At 40.6% G+C, this 20,904-nt stretch overlaps 1 protein-coding gene across 2 annotated transcripts in view; it reads right to left on the bottom strand.

Moving 5' to 3' along the window:
* Positions 1-20,904, bottom strand: part of strn (striatin, calmodulin binding protein) — a 118,642-nt gene that overhangs the window by 23,019 nt on the left and 74,719 nt on the right. The window contains exons 7-11 of one of the 2 annotated variants that reach the window (XM_078541726.1): positions 12,218-12,356; positions 7,272-7,382; positions 4,647-4,790; positions 4,319-4,455; positions 588-763 (exon numbers count right to left, since the gene is read on the bottom strand). In XM_078541726.1, the coding sequence (XP_078397852.1) occupies positions 588-763; positions 4,319-4,455; positions 4,647-4,790; positions 7,272-7,382; positions 12,218-12,356 (707 nt within the window). The remainder of the gene's footprint in view (positions 1-587; positions 764-4,318; positions 4,456-4,646; positions 4,791-7,271; positions 7,383-12,217; positions 12,357-20,904) is intronic. The other variant, XM_078541727.1, reaches the window with a different exon arrangement.

Below are 20,904 nucleotides of genomic sequence, written 5' to 3'. Positions count from 1 at the left end.
TCTACCTGTCCTGCTGCCTTCAAGGATCTATGGACATGCACACCAAGGTCCCTCTGATCCTCTGTACTTCCTAGGGTCCTATCACTCATCCTGTACTCCCCTGCCTTGTTAGTCCTCCCAAAATACATCACCTCACACTTTTCAGGATTAAATTCCATTTGCCACTGTTCTGCCCAGCCCATCCTGTGGAGCACCTCATTTTAGTATGGTAAAAATAGTATATAAGGGCACATTCTTGCTAGTTCTTGGAGTTGATGAATGATGTCAGTACAGCCACTATGTCAGTCAATAGATGAACCATCTTACAATGATGTCAAAAGGCTACAGGATTCCAACATTATCCAGAGTCCAATCTATGAGAATTGCCGCAAAACAGTTGTCCTTCTGTAATCTAGCTTTAACTTAAATTTATTAATGGTAACAATTCCAATGGTACTTTCTCCTTTGTTTTGATGAACTTTGAAGGATGGAAGAAATGGATTATTCATAATCCTGGAGAACAACTCAAATTCATCCAGCTTTATGCAAGTTTTAAACACTTTGTACATAAAACAGTATTAAGAATGTACTGTTGCTCTTCATCATACTTTTTTGCTGGGGCAGTCTTTTGTAAATTCCATAACTTCACAGTGTGATCTTCTGAGGCAGTTACCAAAACAGGTTCAACTGGATGAAATGCAAGGCCTCTTATTCCATCAAAGTGGCTCCGCAATGTGAATTTAGGATTCCAAGTTTTTCTTAATGCATCTTTATTATTAGTAATCTGTGAAACCGGAAAAACATTTCAGAAAGTAGTTAAAGTGAAACACATACAAGTTCCTAAAACATTGGATTAATTAGGATTTTCACTTTAGTCATAAAATTTTTCAAAATGTAATAGAATCATACAGCACACAAGGAGAGTATTCAGTCTATCATGCCTGTGCCAGCTTTTTGAAAGAGCTTTCCAATTAGTTTCAATCCTCTGCTCTTCCCTCATAGCCCTGCAACTTTTATTTCCCTTTTCAAGTTTATATCCAATTTCCTTTAGACAGTTATTACTGAATCTGCTTTCACCAGCTTTTCAGGCAGAGCATTCCAGATCACTATAACTCGCGGAATAAAAATTCTCATCATTTCCACCATGGTTCTTTTGTCGATTGCCTTGAATCCATGTCCACTGATTACTGATCTTCCTGCCACTGGAAAAAGGTTTCTCCTTACTTACGTTATCAAAATTCCTCCTAAGGCAATTTCTGGTTGTACCAGATAAATGGTCAAATTGCCTGTTTCTGATCATGTTGGTTGAAGAGGGGAGTTCAGAGTTGTAGATGAACAACAGACAATCAGTTCATCTAAGTGACTACTGCATTTTAGAGTTGCCTTATTGTATTCCTATTGTGTTGTTGTAAGCTAGGTGAACAATTTTATACAAACTAGTCAACACTAATTCAGAAGCAGTAAACACAGACATTCACTGTAAAAAAGTTTTGAGAAAACTTGTTACTAATCTAGGGTCACTAAACTACAATGCATACAATGATGCCAGATACCGTTACACAAGCACTAAAATTAATATATAAACACTCAGGAGTAATAGTAGCATCTTTAAAATTATGTTTGGAAGTGGATTTTATTACAAATCAGAATTCAAGGCAGTAAACTGAAATAAAGAGGAGGAACCTGAATACAGTACAGAGAACACAAAATAGAAGGAAACATACAATACTTGCAATGTAAAAGCAATGGTAGCCTAGTGTTAACATTACTGGACTAGTAATCCAGAGGCCTGAGCTAATGCTCCGGAGACAGGAGTTCAAACCCTAACACGGTGTGTGGGGGGGAGGGTACTTAAATTTAATGAATAAATCTGGAATAAAAAGCTAGTGTCAGTAATTATATCATGAAACCACCAGGTTGTCATGAAACCACCAGGTTGTCATAAAACCCATCTGGTTCATTAATGTCCTACCTTCAATGAAAGAAATCCACCATCCTTATCCAGTCTGGCTTACGTGAGACTCCAGACCCACAGCAGCTCTGAAATGGATAGATACATCTGCCTTGCAAGCCAGTCAGTTGTATCTAACCACTACAGTAAAGTCAAACAAGAATGAAATCTGATGACCAGGTATCGACCCATGTACTGGAAATGATATAGGTACACACTCTCTACCCAGTAGACCCTGCAAAGTAATCCTTGCTAACATCAGGGGACTTCTGCCAAAATTGGGAGAATTAGCAGCAGCCTGACAGTCTTTCTCACCAAATCATATCTTACCACTAATGTTCCAGATTTGTCCATCACCATCCCTGGGGTATGTCCACAAGAGGTGGTGGTGGCACAGTGGTATATAGTCAGGGGGGAGTGGCCCAGGGAGTCCTCAATATTGACTCTGGACTCCATGAAATCTCATGGCATTAGGTCGAGGAAACCTCCTGCTGATTACCACTCATCACCATCCCTCAACTGATCAATCAGAACTCTGCCATGCTGGACACCATTTGGAAGATACACTGAGGGTTAGGGTTGTCAACCCTCCAGGGTTGGCATAGAGCCTCCAGAAATTGAAGATTAATCTCCAGGACATTGCTATATGCAATCCTGGAGAATAGTCATCTTAAAAAAGATTTTTTTCTTTGAATATCCCCCCTGACAATGGGTTAAATAGCCTCCTTCAATGTTATATGGCTCTATAAATTCTATAAGCCTCTGAAACATTTCAAAATGCTTCACAAAAATTACTTTTGAAGTACAGTCACCACTGTATGTGGGCAAATACAGCAGCCAATGTACACACAGCAAGATCCCACAAACAGTAATTAGATAAATGACAAAGTTTTTTTTCTCTCACTTTTGACCATAGAATGAATGTTTGCCGTATAATTGGAAGAACCACATTCACCAAATTGTGCCGCAAAATGTTTACTTTTCACCTGAGCAGGCAGATTGTGCTTCACTTTAATACCCCATCCAAAGGGTAGATTTTCAGTGCTAAAACTTTATAAGTTCTAATCTTTTTTAAATAAAAAGTTGTTTCTTTCGTTCTTTTTGTCCATTCTTTTGTTCCATTAATTTTGTTCTATGTAATTCATCCATTTCCAACCCGCTCCAAATTAGTCTAATTTTCAAACCCCTGTTCAGTGACTGCTGTAAATCCAAAATAACAGGTCAAAAAATTGGGCAAGAATTCAGAGATGTGCATGTATAAACTGGGGCCTACCAGCAAGGGGTCTGCATGTAGCTGAAATATCATTCACAGAGATAACTGGCATAGTTTTACTAAGAATAATTGTTGGTTAGTTGCAGGTAAAGATGGCTCCTGAGTTGGCAGCTCCCTTCCTGCAACCTTATGTAGCTTGGTGTGAAATTCTGTCTGATAATGGTCCTGTGAAGTGCCTTGGGACACTTTACTACACAAAAACACCATATTATATATCTATATAAACGATATATGCACATATACAAATACACACATGTTATTGTAAAATGCAGAATCTGCTAATTAACTGAAAACCCACATCCTCACTAATTATCCATCATCCAAATTCTTTTCCCTGGCAGCATTTCCCAGTAGCATTCTAGATAAACAGATCTTTTCAAACTGGCCCTTGTTAGAAACCAAAAAATTGTATCTAAAGCAGCTTACTTTGCCCTCAGGACATCCCATAGCATTTCACGTCCAATTAATTACTTTTTGAAGTGCAGCCATTGTAGTTTTGCAGCCAATTTACACACAGCTAGGTCTCAAAAACAGCAAACAAAATAAATGGCCAGTTGACTTGTTTTTATTGGTGCTTGAGGAAGGGATGTTGGCCAGTCTAGCTGGAAGAGCATCCTGCTGTTCATTGCCTGGAGCAGTGGAATATTTAACACCCATAGAATAGGGAGACCTTAGCTGAAATCTTATCCAAAGAATGGCACCCTCAGCAACAGAGAACACCCCCAGTGCTGAAATCTAAGTTCTGGAGTAGGACTTGAACCCAAATCCTTCTGCCTCAAATGAATGTTACCAACTCAGCCAAGATAGCAATTCTGATGTTCATTTATACAGGTTGAGAAGCATCAAATTTTAAATGTGTCTTGCTACAGGGAATAAGGTGCAATGCCAGAGTGGTAAGCAATGCATTCTTGTCCATAATTCCCACCATCATGAAGCACTGTCCAAGGAGATGCCGAGCACCTTTTTGATGCTTCCTTAAAGGTGGTGGTCACCCTTGGTCAATATTATATTGGTTGATCACAAAGCTACACACTCAACAGTTCTTGGCTGCACTAAAATTTTACTAATTACACTTATAAAACAGATTTGATAAACTGATGTAAATTCCAACTTACGTCATAATTTAGAGGGTCTGCCTCATTAGCAACTGTGAGGCCCGCCAGCTCTCCAAGACCCAACGCATTCTCTAGTGCTTCATTTGTACCCATGATAAAGGATTTACCTGCTCCCGGGGGAAAGGTCAGTGCCTCAACTAGAAAGAACAGTATTTAAAAAGTGTCAAAAAAACCCCCCAAAAAATTGAATTCAAATAAATTAAATTTAATTCAAAATAAACGAGAATACTAATATGGTACAGAAGACTTATGACTGTTGTAAATAAAAACACACCAATTCATGAGCGTATAAAGTTTTCCCAAGATGTCCAGCTTTCCTCTCACCTACCTTCTTCTGTCCTGCCAGCTTCATGCTCAGTCAGTCGTGTGGTAGTTGGCCTTGGGGGTGAGTTTACTGAAGATTGCAGTGGAGGGAGCTCATCTACGTCTCTTAAAGTAGCCAACATATCTTGCAACTTTGATCTGTTTGGCCCTGTTATGGAACAAATGTAGAGCTAAAAGTAATATTGGACCTTGTACCCCTCTGTCTTTTTTATACAAAGAATGATTTATCTGTACATTTCCAAGTTTGTCTGCCTGTCTTAAAATACTGGCTCAATGTTATCACAAGGACCTTATCACAAGTAGAATCAAAGCAAAAATGACAGGAAAATGTTTTTATTAAATTTTTTATTTTAACTGAATTTCCAATTATGTCAAATCTTGAACCAGGGACGGCCTCCTTCAGTTTTGCCTTGCAGTTCTACCCTATCTCAAAATAAACAGGCCATCAAATGAAGTAGGAAACGGAGACACAACCTTCAATGAGTTTGACTGCAATCAGTTAATCTCCCTCTACCTCAGTGTGCATATAAAACCCCTGTAGGGTGTTGAAGTATATTACATTTTGCTGGACACCAGTGTCCAACATGCACAGCATGTATGGAATGTAGATTAAGTTCCTCTCTTGCTAATTGAAGACCACACTGTAATTGTGTATTTCATCCATTTACTTGCTCCCTTTTGAAGATATTTAAGGCTAAGTGTATTGATGTCTATTTGCATGGTATGAGCGATACTCCATATTCAAGCATTCCAAGTTGGATTCTGATAATGTATATAATGTTTTGGCCACTGCTCTGCCAGGGTGACCCATTAATTGATACTTACATGGTGCAAACGTTACCTCATTTGCCAGCCAAGGCTGGGTAATTGTTCACTCATCAACACTAATCTATATTTTATGGAAACTTAGAAATTGAATATAGACAAATTTTTCCAATAAATTTCACTGTGAATTTACACACATTGACGGAAGTTTTACCATTTGGCAAGCAGAAGGATGGACTTGGTCAACTGCCAAAAATATGACTGACTATCAAATGTGAGCAATTCTGCTTTTTAAGCTGCCCTAGAACAAAACAAACTGACCTCTAGGGTAAGTTTCATGATAAGACTGATTATGAAGGACTACTGATTAAACTATTATGAAGTCAAAGGCATAGTCTCCACTCTGCCCAACACAGCATCTTTCCACCTTTAATTAAAAACCCAAAGTTTGTGTTTTTACATATGTATGTTAGGGCATATTACATTCATAGTACCAAGTGGAAACAGAACAATTTTCTTCTATTAATACAACTAAAACCAGGTCTAAAACATCAGATCACAGTAAAAAGATGGAATAGATTCATTCTACCTTTCCTAGACTGCTTAAATTGAACTTTTCAATCCATTCTGGCACCCTTTTCAGATTTGATACCATTACCTGAGGTCTTCTTCACTGAAAGTTTAAGACTGCAACAAGGAACTAAACACAAATCCAGAGTTTCATCCTCGAGTTGCAGAAATGTCTTTCTATCCCACAGGTAAACCAGATGAGTCAAAGCACACGTGGGTTTGGGTACCTTGGATCAAGTCATTACTAAGATGAATGCTGTTGTCTACAATTTTTACCAGTGTTGATGCTTTTGCTTAAACAGAATTGCTTTAATAATAGTAACATTTTAACAAAATAAAAACAGAATTACCTGGAAAAACTCAGCAAGTCTGGCAGCATCGGCGGAGAAGAAATCAGTCAACGTTTCGAGCCCTCATGGCCCTTCAGCAGAACTGAAGCATAGTTTCAACAAGGGAGAAATATAAATTGGTTTAAGGTGGGAGGGGGGGAAGAGACACATTGAGGGTGTGGTGTGAGCAGATAATCAAAAGATGTCAGAGACAAAAGGGTCTCTGACATCTTTTGATTATCTGCTCACACCACACCCTCAATGTGTCTCTTCCCCCCCTCCCACCTTAAACCAATTTATATTTCTCCCTTGTTGAAACTATGCTTCAGTTCTGCTGAAGGGCCATGAGGGCTCGAAACGTTGACTGATTTCTTCTCCGCCGATGCTGCCAGACTTGCTGAGTTTTTCCAGGTAATTCTGTTTTTATTTTGTTTTGGATTTCCAGCATCCGCAGTAGCTTTTAGCTTTTTGTTTTTAACATTTTAACAATATATTTCCCAGTCACAATATTGAGACTTATACTCCATAAGAAAAGTTTCCCCATCTAACCCAGTCATCCATTCCAGCCGATAAAGGAATGACCTCCAGCCATGTTAATTACTGGCCAAATAACTTTCTATTTTTTTTTCCATTTGCTTACCTTTCATCTGTTATGTTGTTTGACTGCCCTTCAGTACACAAACCCAAAATCTATGACTTGAAATCATTTCCATTTTATTAAAATAAATAAAATTGCCAAAAAATAAAACAGCAGGCTAATATTGAAAGAAGATGAAAAATAATTTGGGGTGGCAACTTCCAAAAAAAAAGTTAAACCAAGGTAATGGTGTGAGAGAGGATCAAAGAGTAGCTGAGAGTGAGCAGATGGTTTAAAGGAACAGCAAGAGTATCTGGATACTTCTTAAAAAAAAGTGGTAAAAGAGGGTTTATGAACCAAAAGTATACCAGATTTCATACGCACTTACTCTTCACCCCCTTTTTCCCCTTTCGCTCCTTTTTGTACTGCTCCTTGAGTTTGGTTATTAGTCCCTGGTCCACGTCCCAGCTCTCTGGTGTGGGACATACATCTTCCTTGTCTAAACACAGCACAGTGAAACAAATCAGAGATTGCTTTATGGAACAATCCAACTCTTACACCATTAGTAGGGCAGTTCCAACATTTTCACTTAAAAACAGAGCATCATTGCAAACAACTCAATAGCAAAGTTTAGTTAAAGTTAGAGCTATACAATTATTCAGTTCCACAGGAACCTTTTCAGGAGGGCTTCATATTTGTTTTAATAATCAAAATAAAATTCACCATAATCAAGAAAAGTGTGTTGTTGTTTTTGTGTACTCTCAATTTAAGATTAAATCATCAAGTATATTAAAACACCAAGCCTCAGATAACATATCTGTTGGCTATTCCAGGAACAAGGCAGTCAATCCCATGAGTGCAAGATGGGGCTTGTATACTATAGCAAACATGCATGCCTACAAACTCATAAGTCACATATCAGGTTTCAGACAGTAGCTCCATGACTCAGCTTTTTACAATCAATATACAAAAACACCCATGTAAGCACCTTCAATTCTCTTGCAGGCACCATTGCCATCCGTAACACTGACTGCAATGATGCATGAAGTTTTCTCTACAGTAATACAAGTTTTTGCTAGATTGTAATGTCAAGTTTACCATGTTAACTGTTTGCATATTACAGGCTCAATTATCACGTAGGTTTCAAATGGTGTTAAATGAGTGAAAGTCATCTACATGCCTTCTAGTCACAGTCAACATCCTGTAAAAACAGATTTAAATAGAGTCCTGATTTTAAGCTTGGTTCCAATCTCCTTTCCCAGCAACTGAACAAGCAGACACAGGTAATACACAGGTTACATAATTCCAATGAATCCCATGTTGGGCTGATATCAAACATGGATGTTTGAAGATAATTCATTGATCACTAACTCAGTAAGATAAGCAGATCCCTCCTGTACAAACAAGAATAAGGGCAATTGCAGCGATTGCAGAAGCTATTGAGGCATCTGTCTGCTAAGCATCGTGGGGAAAACATTTGCCTGTGTTGCCCTTGTCAGACTACAGATCCTGGCTGAACGCATCCACTCCGAATCCCTGTGTGGTTTCAGAACCTGAATATCTACAATTGACATGATCTTCTCAGTCTGGCAGCTGCAAGAGAAATGCTGTGAACAAAGGAAACCACTATATATTGCCTTAACCATCTCACCAAGGCATTTGACCATGTGAGCAGATATGGTTTATTTAAGCTGCTGGAGAAAATTGGTTGCCCTCTGGAGCTGCTCAATGTGATCTCCTCTTTCCACGACAACGTGATGAGCAAGGTCAGTTATGACGTGGCAACATCAGAACCTTAGGAGATCCACAGTGGGGTCAAACAGGGTTGTATCCTGGCGCCTACACGCTTTAGCACATTCTTCTCTCTGCTGCTGTCATATTCCTTTGGGTCATCTACAGAGTGTACCTACTTACATACCAGAACTGATAGAAAGCTCTTCAGCCTGAGACCCAAGACAAAGGTGCGCCAAGTCCTCATCAGGGATTTTCTTTACACTGATGATGCTTAACTAACATTCCATACTGAAGAACATCTTCAGCGGCAAATGGACAGACTTTCTCACACCTGTAGAGTTTGGTTTGAACATCAGCATCAGGATGACAAATGTCATGGCCCAGGATGTTGTCATACTGCCATCTATCAGCATTGACAATGTGACACAGGAGGTTGTCGATAGTTTCACATATCTAAGCTCCACAATCAGCAGCAATCTGTCGCTTGATGTTGAAATCAAGACACCAGCTGCAGCTTTTGTGATCCATATGTCCAAGCTGAGTAAGAGAGGGTGGAACAACAGCAACCTGACTGAGAATACCAAACTGCGAGTCCACCAAGCCAGCATTCTCAACACATTCCTCTACAGTGGCGAGACCTGGACAACATATGCTAGGCAGGAGAAAAGGCTGAACAGTTTCCACCTTCGCTGTCTCAGATGCATCCTCTGCATCTCTTGGCAGGACAAGTTCAGAGGCCCTGGAGTGTGCTAATTCTATCAGCATTACACTCTGCTAAACCAACAAGGTCTGCACTGGCTCAGCCACGTTCATCAGATGAATGACTGCTGTACATCCAAAGGCATTCTGAATGGTGAATTAGCCATTGGGTCATAATCTCCTGGGTGTCCATACCTCCGCTACAAGGGCATCTGCAAGTGAGTTATGAAGACGGTGGATATTGACATGGCAGAAAGTGACTTGACAACTGGCAGAGTCGTCAACTGCCCTGACCTCTGGAGGCTGACTCAGCTGGCTGAAAAGGCGGCCAGGGAAAACATAGGTCAGCAAATTGTGCACCTTCTCAACCCACTGTCTTCCATGCCAGAGTGCAGGTCCTGATCCTTAACACAGTTGACCATCATGGCACAAGCCACCATTTTACATGGCAGAAGGCATTTACATTAGGAAATATGCCAAGTGTATTCACTACAACAAAAGGGAAACTACAGTTAAAACGATTCAATCACAACTTCTGCCTTGAAAGTAGTGGAGATGCTTCAAGGAGTCAGGTAGTGAACCATGTGTCACAGAATATCCAGCCTCTGTGCTGCTCCAATAAGCATGTTGCTGATCAGAGTTAAATTTCAAGTCAGCAGCGACTGCCCAGGATGTTGATGGAGCTTCAGCAAAGAAAATCCCATTGCATTTCATGGGGAGATGTACATACTCTCTCTTGTTGGAAATGGTTATTGCCTGGGACTTGTGTGACACAAGTGTTGCTTACTACTTATCAGCCAAGGCTGGATGCCATCTTGGATCTTGCTGTATGCATTAAAACAATGTTAATGCTTTTCAAGCTCCAACTTATCAGAAGGATAATAAAATAATACAATTGTTTGAAAATTTTGCACATAGATGGTAAGCTCAGCTATGGGAAATCTTCAAACAGGAGATGCACGGAGTACAAAGTAAATGCATTCCTCTGAGGCAAAAACAAGGTGCAACTAAGCATAGAATTACGTGGATCAATAGAGAAATTAAAACTAAACTAAAACTTAAAAGGAGGCATGTGATAAAGTTCAGGCTGACAGTGCTAAAGATAATCATTAGGATTAAATAAAAGTGGAGCACCAAGGTGAAAAGGGAGATGAGAGGGGCTAAAAAGGACATGCAGATGATAACAGGAAATAGTAAGGGCTTTTATAACCACACAAAAGTAAACAATTCAAAGGACAGTAGAACTCCTATGGGATGAAGATGGGAGTCTAACTGAGGATGAATATGTGGTAGAAATATTTGAAAAATCTTTTGTACATTGATGGGTGGAAGCGAGAACATAAATGTATCAGAGGAGAATATGGAATAATTGGTGATGCTAACTGTAGATAAGGAATGGGTTGAGATGCAGACAATTGGCTGTTCTAAAGGAAAATAAGACAAATATTTGAACCAGATGAGGGTGCAGGGTTAAGGTGAAAGAGTGTTTGAATTGTTCTAGTAAAGTGCCAACACAGACATAGTACGCCATAAAATTCTATAGCTATGCAATTTTCAAAATGTTAAGGAAATTCTATCCGTAATGATAAGCATAAAACTGCAGCCACCTTCTCCTGGCACGACCATTATAGTTTCTCCCCTTGGCCCTCACACTCACCTCATGCGCCACACCACGGCCCTGGTTTCCTATGCAGCCTTTTCAACAAATATTTTCAAATTAACTAATTATACCCAAATATTCTGCAGTGATCTTCAAACAAGCTACACATTATGCCCTCTTCATCAATTTTCTTCAGTTGCTCTGACTGCATTCTTTGTCAAAAATCATGCATGGCCTTAATTTAACGTATGTTAAAAATACACACAGACAGCAGCACATATCTCTCCAACAACTCCAGCATTCTGTAAGTACCATTGTCCAGAAGTACAACTGATTCTTATGAATTAAAGCTGGCTTTAAAAAACAGGTTATTGGCAAAACAAAACAATTCCAAATTTATCAGCACAATAAATCAATCTACTTCCTCACAAAGCAGGCACACACACCCGATACCACACACGCCCCGACAACCACAAACGACACAGTCGCAACCACCCGCCCACAACACACACAGTCAAGTGGACAAACTCCGCCCTCGAAGTGCACGCTTCCCCCCTCACCCAGCACATGCCACCCCGTCACCATCCCAGGCGCACAGATACATGCACACTCCCCAATGCGCACAGGCGAGCACGCACCCTCCTAACGCACACAGACGAGTATGTCCCCCCCCCCCCCCCCCACCCCAACCGACAAATGCACAGACGAGCACACACCACCCGTGCATACACAGGTGTGCATGCCCTCCCCATGTGCACGCAACCCCACCCCCCCATCCCACCATGTGCATCGCAGACACAGACACACACCACAACTCACCACACACACCCTACATTGCATGGAAATTCTTCTTAACCATGGGCTAAGATGATCTTCTCTCTATATCGATTAGGAAACCTAAAATTATCCCAAGCAGCAGGATCATCAGACAACCTTTGCTCGTACCAAATAATAAATACACTGCACATGAACAACAGAATTTGTGCCTTTTTTCCCCCAGAATGCCTAAGTAGTGGACAACACCCTAGTATTTTTTTTATAAAAGTGAGCAACACATTCCCCAATTCGCCTTGAGATCACAGTAACTTGTGATCTGCTACATCAAGGAGATGAGCTGACAATTTGTTACAAAGATTGTCATAAATGCTTATTTCTAGTTTATGCAGATACACGTCAATAAATATTTAAGTTTACTTTATAAAGTACCCCTTACATGCGCAACAATTTTTGATAGTAAACAAAATCTTAAGGGCAAGTGAAAAAGGTCATGTCTGAGGTAACAAGGTATTGTGAAATTTTACCCCATTCTGTTCCATCGCCCGCACTTCTCGACTCCCCTGCTCCTTCATCTTCTGAAGTTCCTAAGAAATCAAACTCTCTCAGCGCTTCCTCGGTGTCCATATCTTCCGTCAGATCAGATAACACTCCTTTGTTAACAAACTATTTAAAAGATGACAATTTGTGCAATTAACAATAATGGTCATCACACTGCATTATATAAACAGCAACCAAGGTTAACCAAGCAAATGGTTCCACGCATTATAAGTTTCAATGACCTCTATAAAATCTACACAGTGGAAACAGTTAACAAAAATCACCATTGTCAGAAATAACTTTCATCATTACATCAAATTTTACATTAGCCTTCATGTGTTTTGCAGTAGCCATTATATTCATTCATTTTTATCATGCATAAGTATACTTTCATAATATAGGCATGCTCAAGGATTATATTCTTAAATTATATGGATTTACAGCACAGTAGTGTACAACTGTGTAGTACTATAGATATTACAATTATTGGGTCTCAGCATTCTAATGATATTGCCATTTCATGTGGCATGGTGAGTGTAATGTTATGTGACTCATTAACATAACTAGGGCTCCTCTAACATTTTGATGGCTGCTGTTATGCTTTGTTTAACATTCACTGCTATTCTAAATACAAACCACCAGGCAGCACTGCACCAAAGTGTTTGCTGCACAACAGCCGACATTTTGGTAAAGGTGAGTAAACAAAAATTTGTTTATACTTTAGTTTGTTACCAGCCCTTCTCCCTCTCTCCTTTCTCCTCCTCACTTCCTCCAGTACCTCCTACCTCCCACCCTGCTTGACCTGAATACAATTGGTCTCAACTTCTTTAACGCAAAGTCATAGGATATTGACATCGAAAATAAAATTCCCATAAAAAATCTACACAAAAACCCAGAAATATTGTACAGTACATATTATACCCTATCAGCATCAGGTTCTCACTTAGCAATCAAACATTAAAGAAGTCTATATTGTTTCTACTTTCTCAGTACTTATTTTTCAATATGAACCTCATGCTGACAAGGACCCCTAATTCACAAGGTGAATTGCCATCAGTTTATTGCAAGAAAAGATGTAGGCTCTAAGCTCTCTACCATTGTCTTGGTTGTTAGGAACTCGATCACAAGGTACAACTCTTTACTGTGACCCTTCCTTATAACAGCATCCACTGACAGTGTCTTTCTGCTATTACTGCTGATCAACTGTCACTTCTGCCTCAAAGTGCTCTGCAGTGAGCATGTCAAATATTTCCCAAAGACAAGAGGTGTAAGAGTTGCTGGTTTCTTTCGTTCCACACTGCCTGTCAGCTGCTTTGTGACACCTTCACTTTGCTTCAGCATTAGCAAAATAGCAATATACAACAGGGAACAACAAAATCCACAGCAAATTTGGAGGTCCAGTAGTATCTCTAGACTGGCATATTAGACTACCATGCAGCACTTGAGGAGATAGGTCTAATATTTGCCCGCAAAATTTCTGGTGATGTCCCTGTAATAAGACAATACCTCAACGGTTATGTTGAATGGTAGAGAAAGGACAGCAGGCCAGAAATCTCCTGATAGGAGGAAGCACAACTGCCTAGTAGCAGGAGATTCAGCATCATTCTACAGGCCTCATGCTATTTGGACATTTCACTGAAGTCTCATATAGGTCACAGGTCATCCATGCATAATGATTAACAGAGCTGCCGGGCAGAATGGAAACAGCATTTCAAACCGAACGACAATGGATCTAACTTGGTCACTACCTTCCATTTTGCCACACTATTCCTTGACCATACTGTACAGAAGCATGGGTCCTGACACACAGAAGCTAGTCACTTTGACATTCGTCCCACAATCTCTCCCACGAGTTATTTATGACGTGGTGCCCTGTTTTACCACATATCTCTTTTCTAGTGTGACACCACTTCCATCTTCTGATCCATTTATTAGAGCTTTAACAGAGCTTTCCACAGCAGAGCAACAGATTTAGCCTCTAGTAGAAAGCCTCTAACTGGCAAACTTTGAGCGTGTACCTAACAAAATCTACACCACTGAACCTTGCTCACACTATACAGGATATGCCTAAATAGGTTACCTGTTATTGAGCGTCAAAAGAAAATGGTAATGACAAATTGTTTTACAAACTCACTTAATTCCTCTGCATTATTTCTATCTTCTACATTTGCCATCAATCATCCCTCAAAAAACTCTTGATGCCTTGTTCTTGAAAAACTACTACCTCATCTCCCTTCCTTTTCCTAATTCCTTCAACTTGTTGCCTCCTCCCAAATCTGTGCCCAACTTTCCAGAAAATCCATTTGAACCCCAGCAATCAGATTTCTGTCCCTGCTTCAGTGCAAAAACAGTCCTAACCAGTCACAAATGGCGCTCTCCATAGTGGTGCATTACTCCTCTGCATCTTCTTTGCAGTTATTGGCATGGCCAATCAGGCCATCCTCCTCCAATGTCTTTCCTTTTGCTCATCTCTGTGGGGCTGATTTCACTGAATCATCAGAGCATCTGCATCAGTGGTTCTATTTCCTGCCCCATTACCTCTAAAGTCTTCAAAAATCTGTGTTTATCCCCCACTTCATCCTCAGTTGCAATTTCTTCCAGTTGTACAATAGGGCAACTAAAACCATTGTTTGCAGGCCGGCCACAAATTAGGCACTGGTTCCAAATCCCTCCCTGTCCAATGTCTCAGGTTTAGACCTCAGTCCACAGAACCATAGAAAGTCCTATTCTACCTCAAGCTGAGCTTCAGATCCCACATCATTTCATCACAAAAACCACAAGGATCCCACCTCAGTATCATCTGCCTCCATCTGTACTTCAGCCCATCTGTTGCTAAAATGCTCAAACTTTTATCACCTCCAGGCTCAGCTATTCCAACGTTCTCCTGATCCACTTCCCATCCTCCCAAAGGTCCTTTCCTGTAACCTATCCTACACCAAAACTTTACCACCTTGATAAATGACACTGGGTCCCAACTTTAAATCAGTCATCGTAATGTTCATGGCTTCACCCTCTCCATTTCTGAACTTTATCAGTCTGCGCCCCACCTCTGGCTATGCTTTCTTGTATATCCCCCTTCCATTCGTCCCATTGCTACTGGCTGACTACACCGTTTACTCTAATGTGCCTCCTACTCCACCTCTTCAAAACTCACTTTAATCAAACTTTTGGTAAACCCTCTCTTTCTTTGGCTTGGTGACTATTTATTTTGATGACGACCTGAAGTGCTCTGGGGTAAAATCTATGGCACTGCATGAATGCAATTTGTTGCTGCTGTTTTCCAAGGACAGTGTACATGCAGTACATGGGCTAGTCAAGCAAACAGTTATATAAGACACAAAGTGCTCCTGGGTCATGTCATCTCGTCTTTACTAAGCAGTGTCCACACGTATGCTGATGGCATCCAACTCTAACTCACCACTGCTCTCTGGACCCCACCACCTTCTCTAAATTGTCAAACTGCTTTGTCTGACATCCAGTGCTGGATGAGGAGACATTTCCTCCAATTAAATAGTGAAGGCCAAAGTCATAGTCTTCAAAACCTGAGATAAATTCTGTTCCCTAGACACCAACTCAATCCCTCACTCTGCAACTGTCTGAGGTTGAACCAGTTTGTTTGTAACCTCGGTGCCATGTGTGACCTCAAGATGGGCTTCCAACCACATAATCACCTATTTCTACCTCTATAACTTTTCTTGACTCCATCCCGCCTCATCTCATCTGCTGCTGAAACCCTCATGCATATCTTTGTTACCTGACTATTCTAATGTACTCCATAATGGCCTTTCACATTCTAACCTCTATAAACAATGTCATCCAAAACTCTGCTGTCTATGTCCTAACTTGCACCAGATCCCATTTATTCATCACCCCTATGCTTGCTGACCTAAACTGGTTTGATTTTGAAATTCTCATCCGTGTTTTCAAGTCTCTCCATGGCCTCCCAACTCCCCATCTCTAATCTCCTCTGGCAAGTCTGTCTGTCTGATCTTCCAAGATATTTGTGCTCCTCCATGCTGCAAGGTCGTTTGGTGCCTCACTTGGAGGTCTGGAGGCTTAAATGGTTAAACATAGACCATTTATTGGTAACATATAACTATATAAATCTCCAAGGTACAGTCCTGCAAGGGTGCTGTCTCCATGCTGGCTCATTCCAGACTCATACTGTGGGTGGTACTGTTCCCTAGTCCCACATTAACCCTTGCTCTGCCCATACACTCTTTTACTACACTTCAATTCTGGGCTCTTGAGAATGCCAAATTTTAAGTATTCCACCATTGGTGGCTGCGCCTTCAGTTGCATGGTTGATAAGCTGTGTTAATTCCCTCCCTTACCTCTAGAGTTCAGTTCTTTTGTCTATGTTTGAACCAAGGCTGTAATAAGGTCAGGAACTGAGTGGCCCTGGTAGAACCCAAACTGAGCATCAGTGAGCAGGTTATTGGTAAGCAAGCGCCACTTGATTGCATTGCTGATGACCCCTTCCATCACTTTACTGATGATCGAGATTGGCCGGGTTGGATTTGTTCTGCTTTTTGTGTACAGGACATAACTGGATAATTTTCCACACAGCCGGGTAGATGCCAGTGTTGTAGCTGTACTGGATCAGCTTGGCTAGAGGCGGAGCAAGTTCTGGAGCACAAGTCTTCCATACTATTGCCAGAATATTGTCAGGACACATAGTCTTTGTAGTATCCAGTGCCTTCAATTGTTTCTTGATATCATGTGGAGTGAATCGAATTGGCTGAAGACTGGCATCTGTGATGCTGGGGACCTCCGGAGGAGGCAGAGATGGATCATCCGCTCGGCACTTCTGGCTGGAGACTGTTGCGAATGACTCAGCCTCATCTTTTGCACTGATGTGCTGGGCTCCCCATCTTTGAGGATGGGGATATTCGTGGAGCCTCCTCCTCTAGCGAGTTGTTCAATTGTCCACCACCATTCACAACTGGATATGGCAGGACTGCAGAGCTTAGATCTGTTCCATTGGTAGTGGAATCACTTAGCTTTGCCCATCACTTGCTGCTTATCCTATTTGGCATGCAAGTTGTAGCTTCTCCAGGTTGACACCTCATTTTTAGGTATGCCTGGTGCTGCTCCTGGCATGCCCTTCTGCACTCTTCATTGAGCCATAGTTGAACCCCTGGTTTGATGGTAATGGTAGGGTGGGGATATGCCAGATCATGAGGCAGATTGTGGTTGAGTATAATTCTGCTGCTGCTGATGGCCCACAATGCCTGTGTCCAGTCTTTTAGTACAAGATGGAATAAGTACAATAGTAAGAAATGATCTTGGGTCTAAAGATGTAGAATCCATTTGGGTGGAGGTAAGAAATAACAAGGGGAAGACGACACTGGTGGGAATAGTCTAGAGACCCCCTAACAATAGCTATACTGTTGGACAGAGAATAAATCAGGAGATAATGAGGGCATGTAAAAAAGGCAGTACATTAATCATGGGTGACTTTAATCTACATGTACATTAGGAAATTCAATTTATCAGAGGTAGCCACAAACAAGAATTCATAGAGTGTATTCGGGACAGTTTCCTAGAACAATATTTTGTGGATTCAACCAGGGATCAGGATATTTTGGATCTGGCAATGTGTAATGAGGCAGGTTTAATAAATCTCAGAGTAAAAGATCCCTTAGGAAACAGTGACCATACCATGGTAGAATTTAGGATTCAGTTTGAGAGTGAGAAACTTGGATTGGAAACAACTATGCTAAACTTAAATAAGGGTAATTACAAAGGAATGAGGGCAGAGTTATGGAGTAGATAATGGAGTGGACTGGGAAAGGAGTTTAACAAAAAAGACAGTTGATGAACAATGGTAGACATTCAAGAAAATAGTTCAACACTCACAACAAAGATATACCCCAGTGAGGAAGAAGGATTCTAGGAAGGGGATGAACCAACCATGGTTAATCAAGGAAGCGAAGGATAGTATTAAATTGAAAGAAAAAACATGCAATGTGGCAAAGATTAGTGGTAAATCAGAGGATTGGGTAAGTTTTAAAAACCAACAAAAGATGACCAATAATAATAAAGTGGGAGAAAATAAACTTTGAGGGTAAACTAGCAAGTATTATAAAAACAGACAGTAAGAGCTTCTTTAAATATATAAAAAGAAAGAGAGGCCAAAGTGAACATAGGCCCCTTAGAGAATGGGGAAATAATAATGGGGAATGAGGAAATGGCAGAGGAGTTGAATAAATACTTTGCATCACTCTTCACGGTAGGAGATACTAATAGCATTCCAAAAATACTAAATAATCAAGGGGAAAAAGGGGGGAGGAAATAAATACAATAACTATCACTAGAAAAAAAGTACTAGGGAAACTAATGAGGCTAAAGGCCAATAAGTCCCCTGGGCCTGATGAGTTGCATCCTAGGATATTAAAAGAAGTAGCTACACAAATAGTGGATGCAGTGGTAGTAATCTTCCAAGAATCTTTAGATTCTGGAAAAGTCCCAGAGGAGTGAAAAACTGCCAATGTAACGCCCTTATTCAAAAAGGGAGGGAGACAAAAAACAGGTAACTATAGGCCAGTTAGGTTAACATCCGTCGTTGAGAAAATGTTAGAGTCTATTGTAAAGCATGTAATGGCAGGGCATTTAGAAATGTATAATGTAATCAAGCAGAGTCAGCATGGCTTCATGAAGGGGAAATCATGCCTAGCAAATTTATTAGAATTCTTTGAGGAGGTAACAAGCAGGATAGATAAAGGGGAACCAGTAGATGTAATATATTTGGATTTCCAAAAGGCGTTCGATAAGGTACCGTACTTACGGCTACTTAGTAAGATAAGAACTCATGGTGTTGGGGTTAGTATATTAGCATGGATAGCGGGTTGGCTAACTAATAGGGGACAGAGAGTTGGGATTAGGGGGGCATTTTCAGGATGGCAACCTGTAACTATTGGAGTGCCACAGGGATCAGTTCAGGGGCCACAATTATTTACAATATATATTAATGACTTAGATGGGGGAAGTGAATGTACTATCGCCAAGTTTGCTGATGACACTAAAATAGGTGGGAAGGCAAGTGGTGAGGATGACACAAAGAGTATACAGAGGGATATAGACAGGATAATCAGTAGGCAAAAAACTTGGCACATGGAATATAATGCATTTTGGCAGGAATAATAGAGGAGCTGAATATTATTTAAATGGAGGAAGACAGCAGAAATCTGCAGCACAGAGGGATTTGGGGGTCCTCGTGCATGAATCCCAAAAAGCTAACATATAAGTTCAGCAGGTAATAGGGAAGACAAATAGCATGTTGGCCTTTATTTCAAAGGGAATGGAGTATAAAAATAGGGAAGTCTTGCTAAAACTATACAAGGCGCTAGTTAGACCACACCTAGAATACTGTGAACAGTTTTGGTCCCCTTATCTAAGGAAAGATATACTGGCATTGGAGGCAGTTCAGAGAAGGTTCATTAAGTTGACCCCGGGTACGGAGGGATGTTCTTATGAGAAGAGGCTGAATAGGTTGGGCCCGTACTCATTGGAGTTTAGAAGAATGAGAGGCGACCTTATTGAAACATAAGATTCTTAGGGGGCTTGACAGGCTGAGAGGTTGTTTCCCCTTGTGTCTAGGACCAGAGGGCATAATCTCAGAATAAGGGGTCACCCATTTAAGACAGAGATGAGGAGGAATTTCTCCTCTCTGAGGGTAGTGAATCTGTGGAATTCTTTACTGCAGAGGGCTGTAGAGGCTGGGTTGTTAAGTATATTCAAGGCTGAGATAGATAGATTTTTAATCAGTCAAGGGTTATGGGGAAAAGGCAGGAGTGACATGAGGATCATCAGATCAGCCATGATTTCATTGAATGGCGGAGCAGACTCGATGGCCTGAATGGCCAACTTCTGTTCCTACGTCTTATGGTCTAATTCTCTCTGCTTCTCTACCTTGCTTTTCTCCTTTAGGACACCCCTTAAAACCTATTTACTTGACCAAGCTTTTGGTCATCTGTCTTAATATTTCATATGGCTGAGTATCATATTTATTTTAGATAGCCCCTGCGAAGCACCTTGGGATGTATTATTATGTCAAAGGTACTCAATAATACAATTAGTTTTGACATGTTTCTTCTGAATCGATTTAACGTTGAAGCATTTTTGCACAAAATTTAAAACAGGAAAATCTCCTGAATACAATGGTGCAAGAAATATTTGAGAGAAGTGGTTTTGCTATACACCACTTTCACTATATACAATGCCAGTTCATTGTTCAGATTTATAAGCTTCTACCACTGAAAGCATATGTGCATGCATGCACAATGCACAGTATGAGAGAGATCATCAATCTAGGTGTAATAAAGCACAAAGTCACACCGTTTGGCTGGGTTATTTTTGGTGGGATTCCTTTTGCTGGTGATGAATGTGTTGGTTTGAATAACAACCCACTAATCAAGTGTGAGAGAACCGGTGGGTAAAGTGTGTTTTGATTTGCTATTTTCTAAGTTGTCCATGTTTATATTGGCCCTCACAATGCTGTTTAATGTGTGTTAAATGTAAGAATGCAAGCAGGAAGGCTTTTGAACTGGGGAAGCCAACTGAGTGAATCAAGTGAATGTGGCCTGAACTAGAGTTCAGCACTGAAATGCTGCTGGTTAAAGGAGGTAGTGCAAGCACAGAAAGTTATAACTCAAGGATACATTTTGGGCAG

This window comes from Cetorhinus maximus, chromosome 5 (genome assembly GCF_964194155.1).
Source record: "Cetorhinus maximus chromosome 5, sCetMax3.hap1.1, whole genome shotgun sequence".
NCBI lineage: Eukaryota > Metazoa > Chordata > Chondrichthyes > Lamniformes > Cetorhinidae > Cetorhinus > Cetorhinus maximus.
Note: the sequence above shows the minus strand (reverse complement) of the source record. Positions and strands in the feature narration are given on the sequence as shown.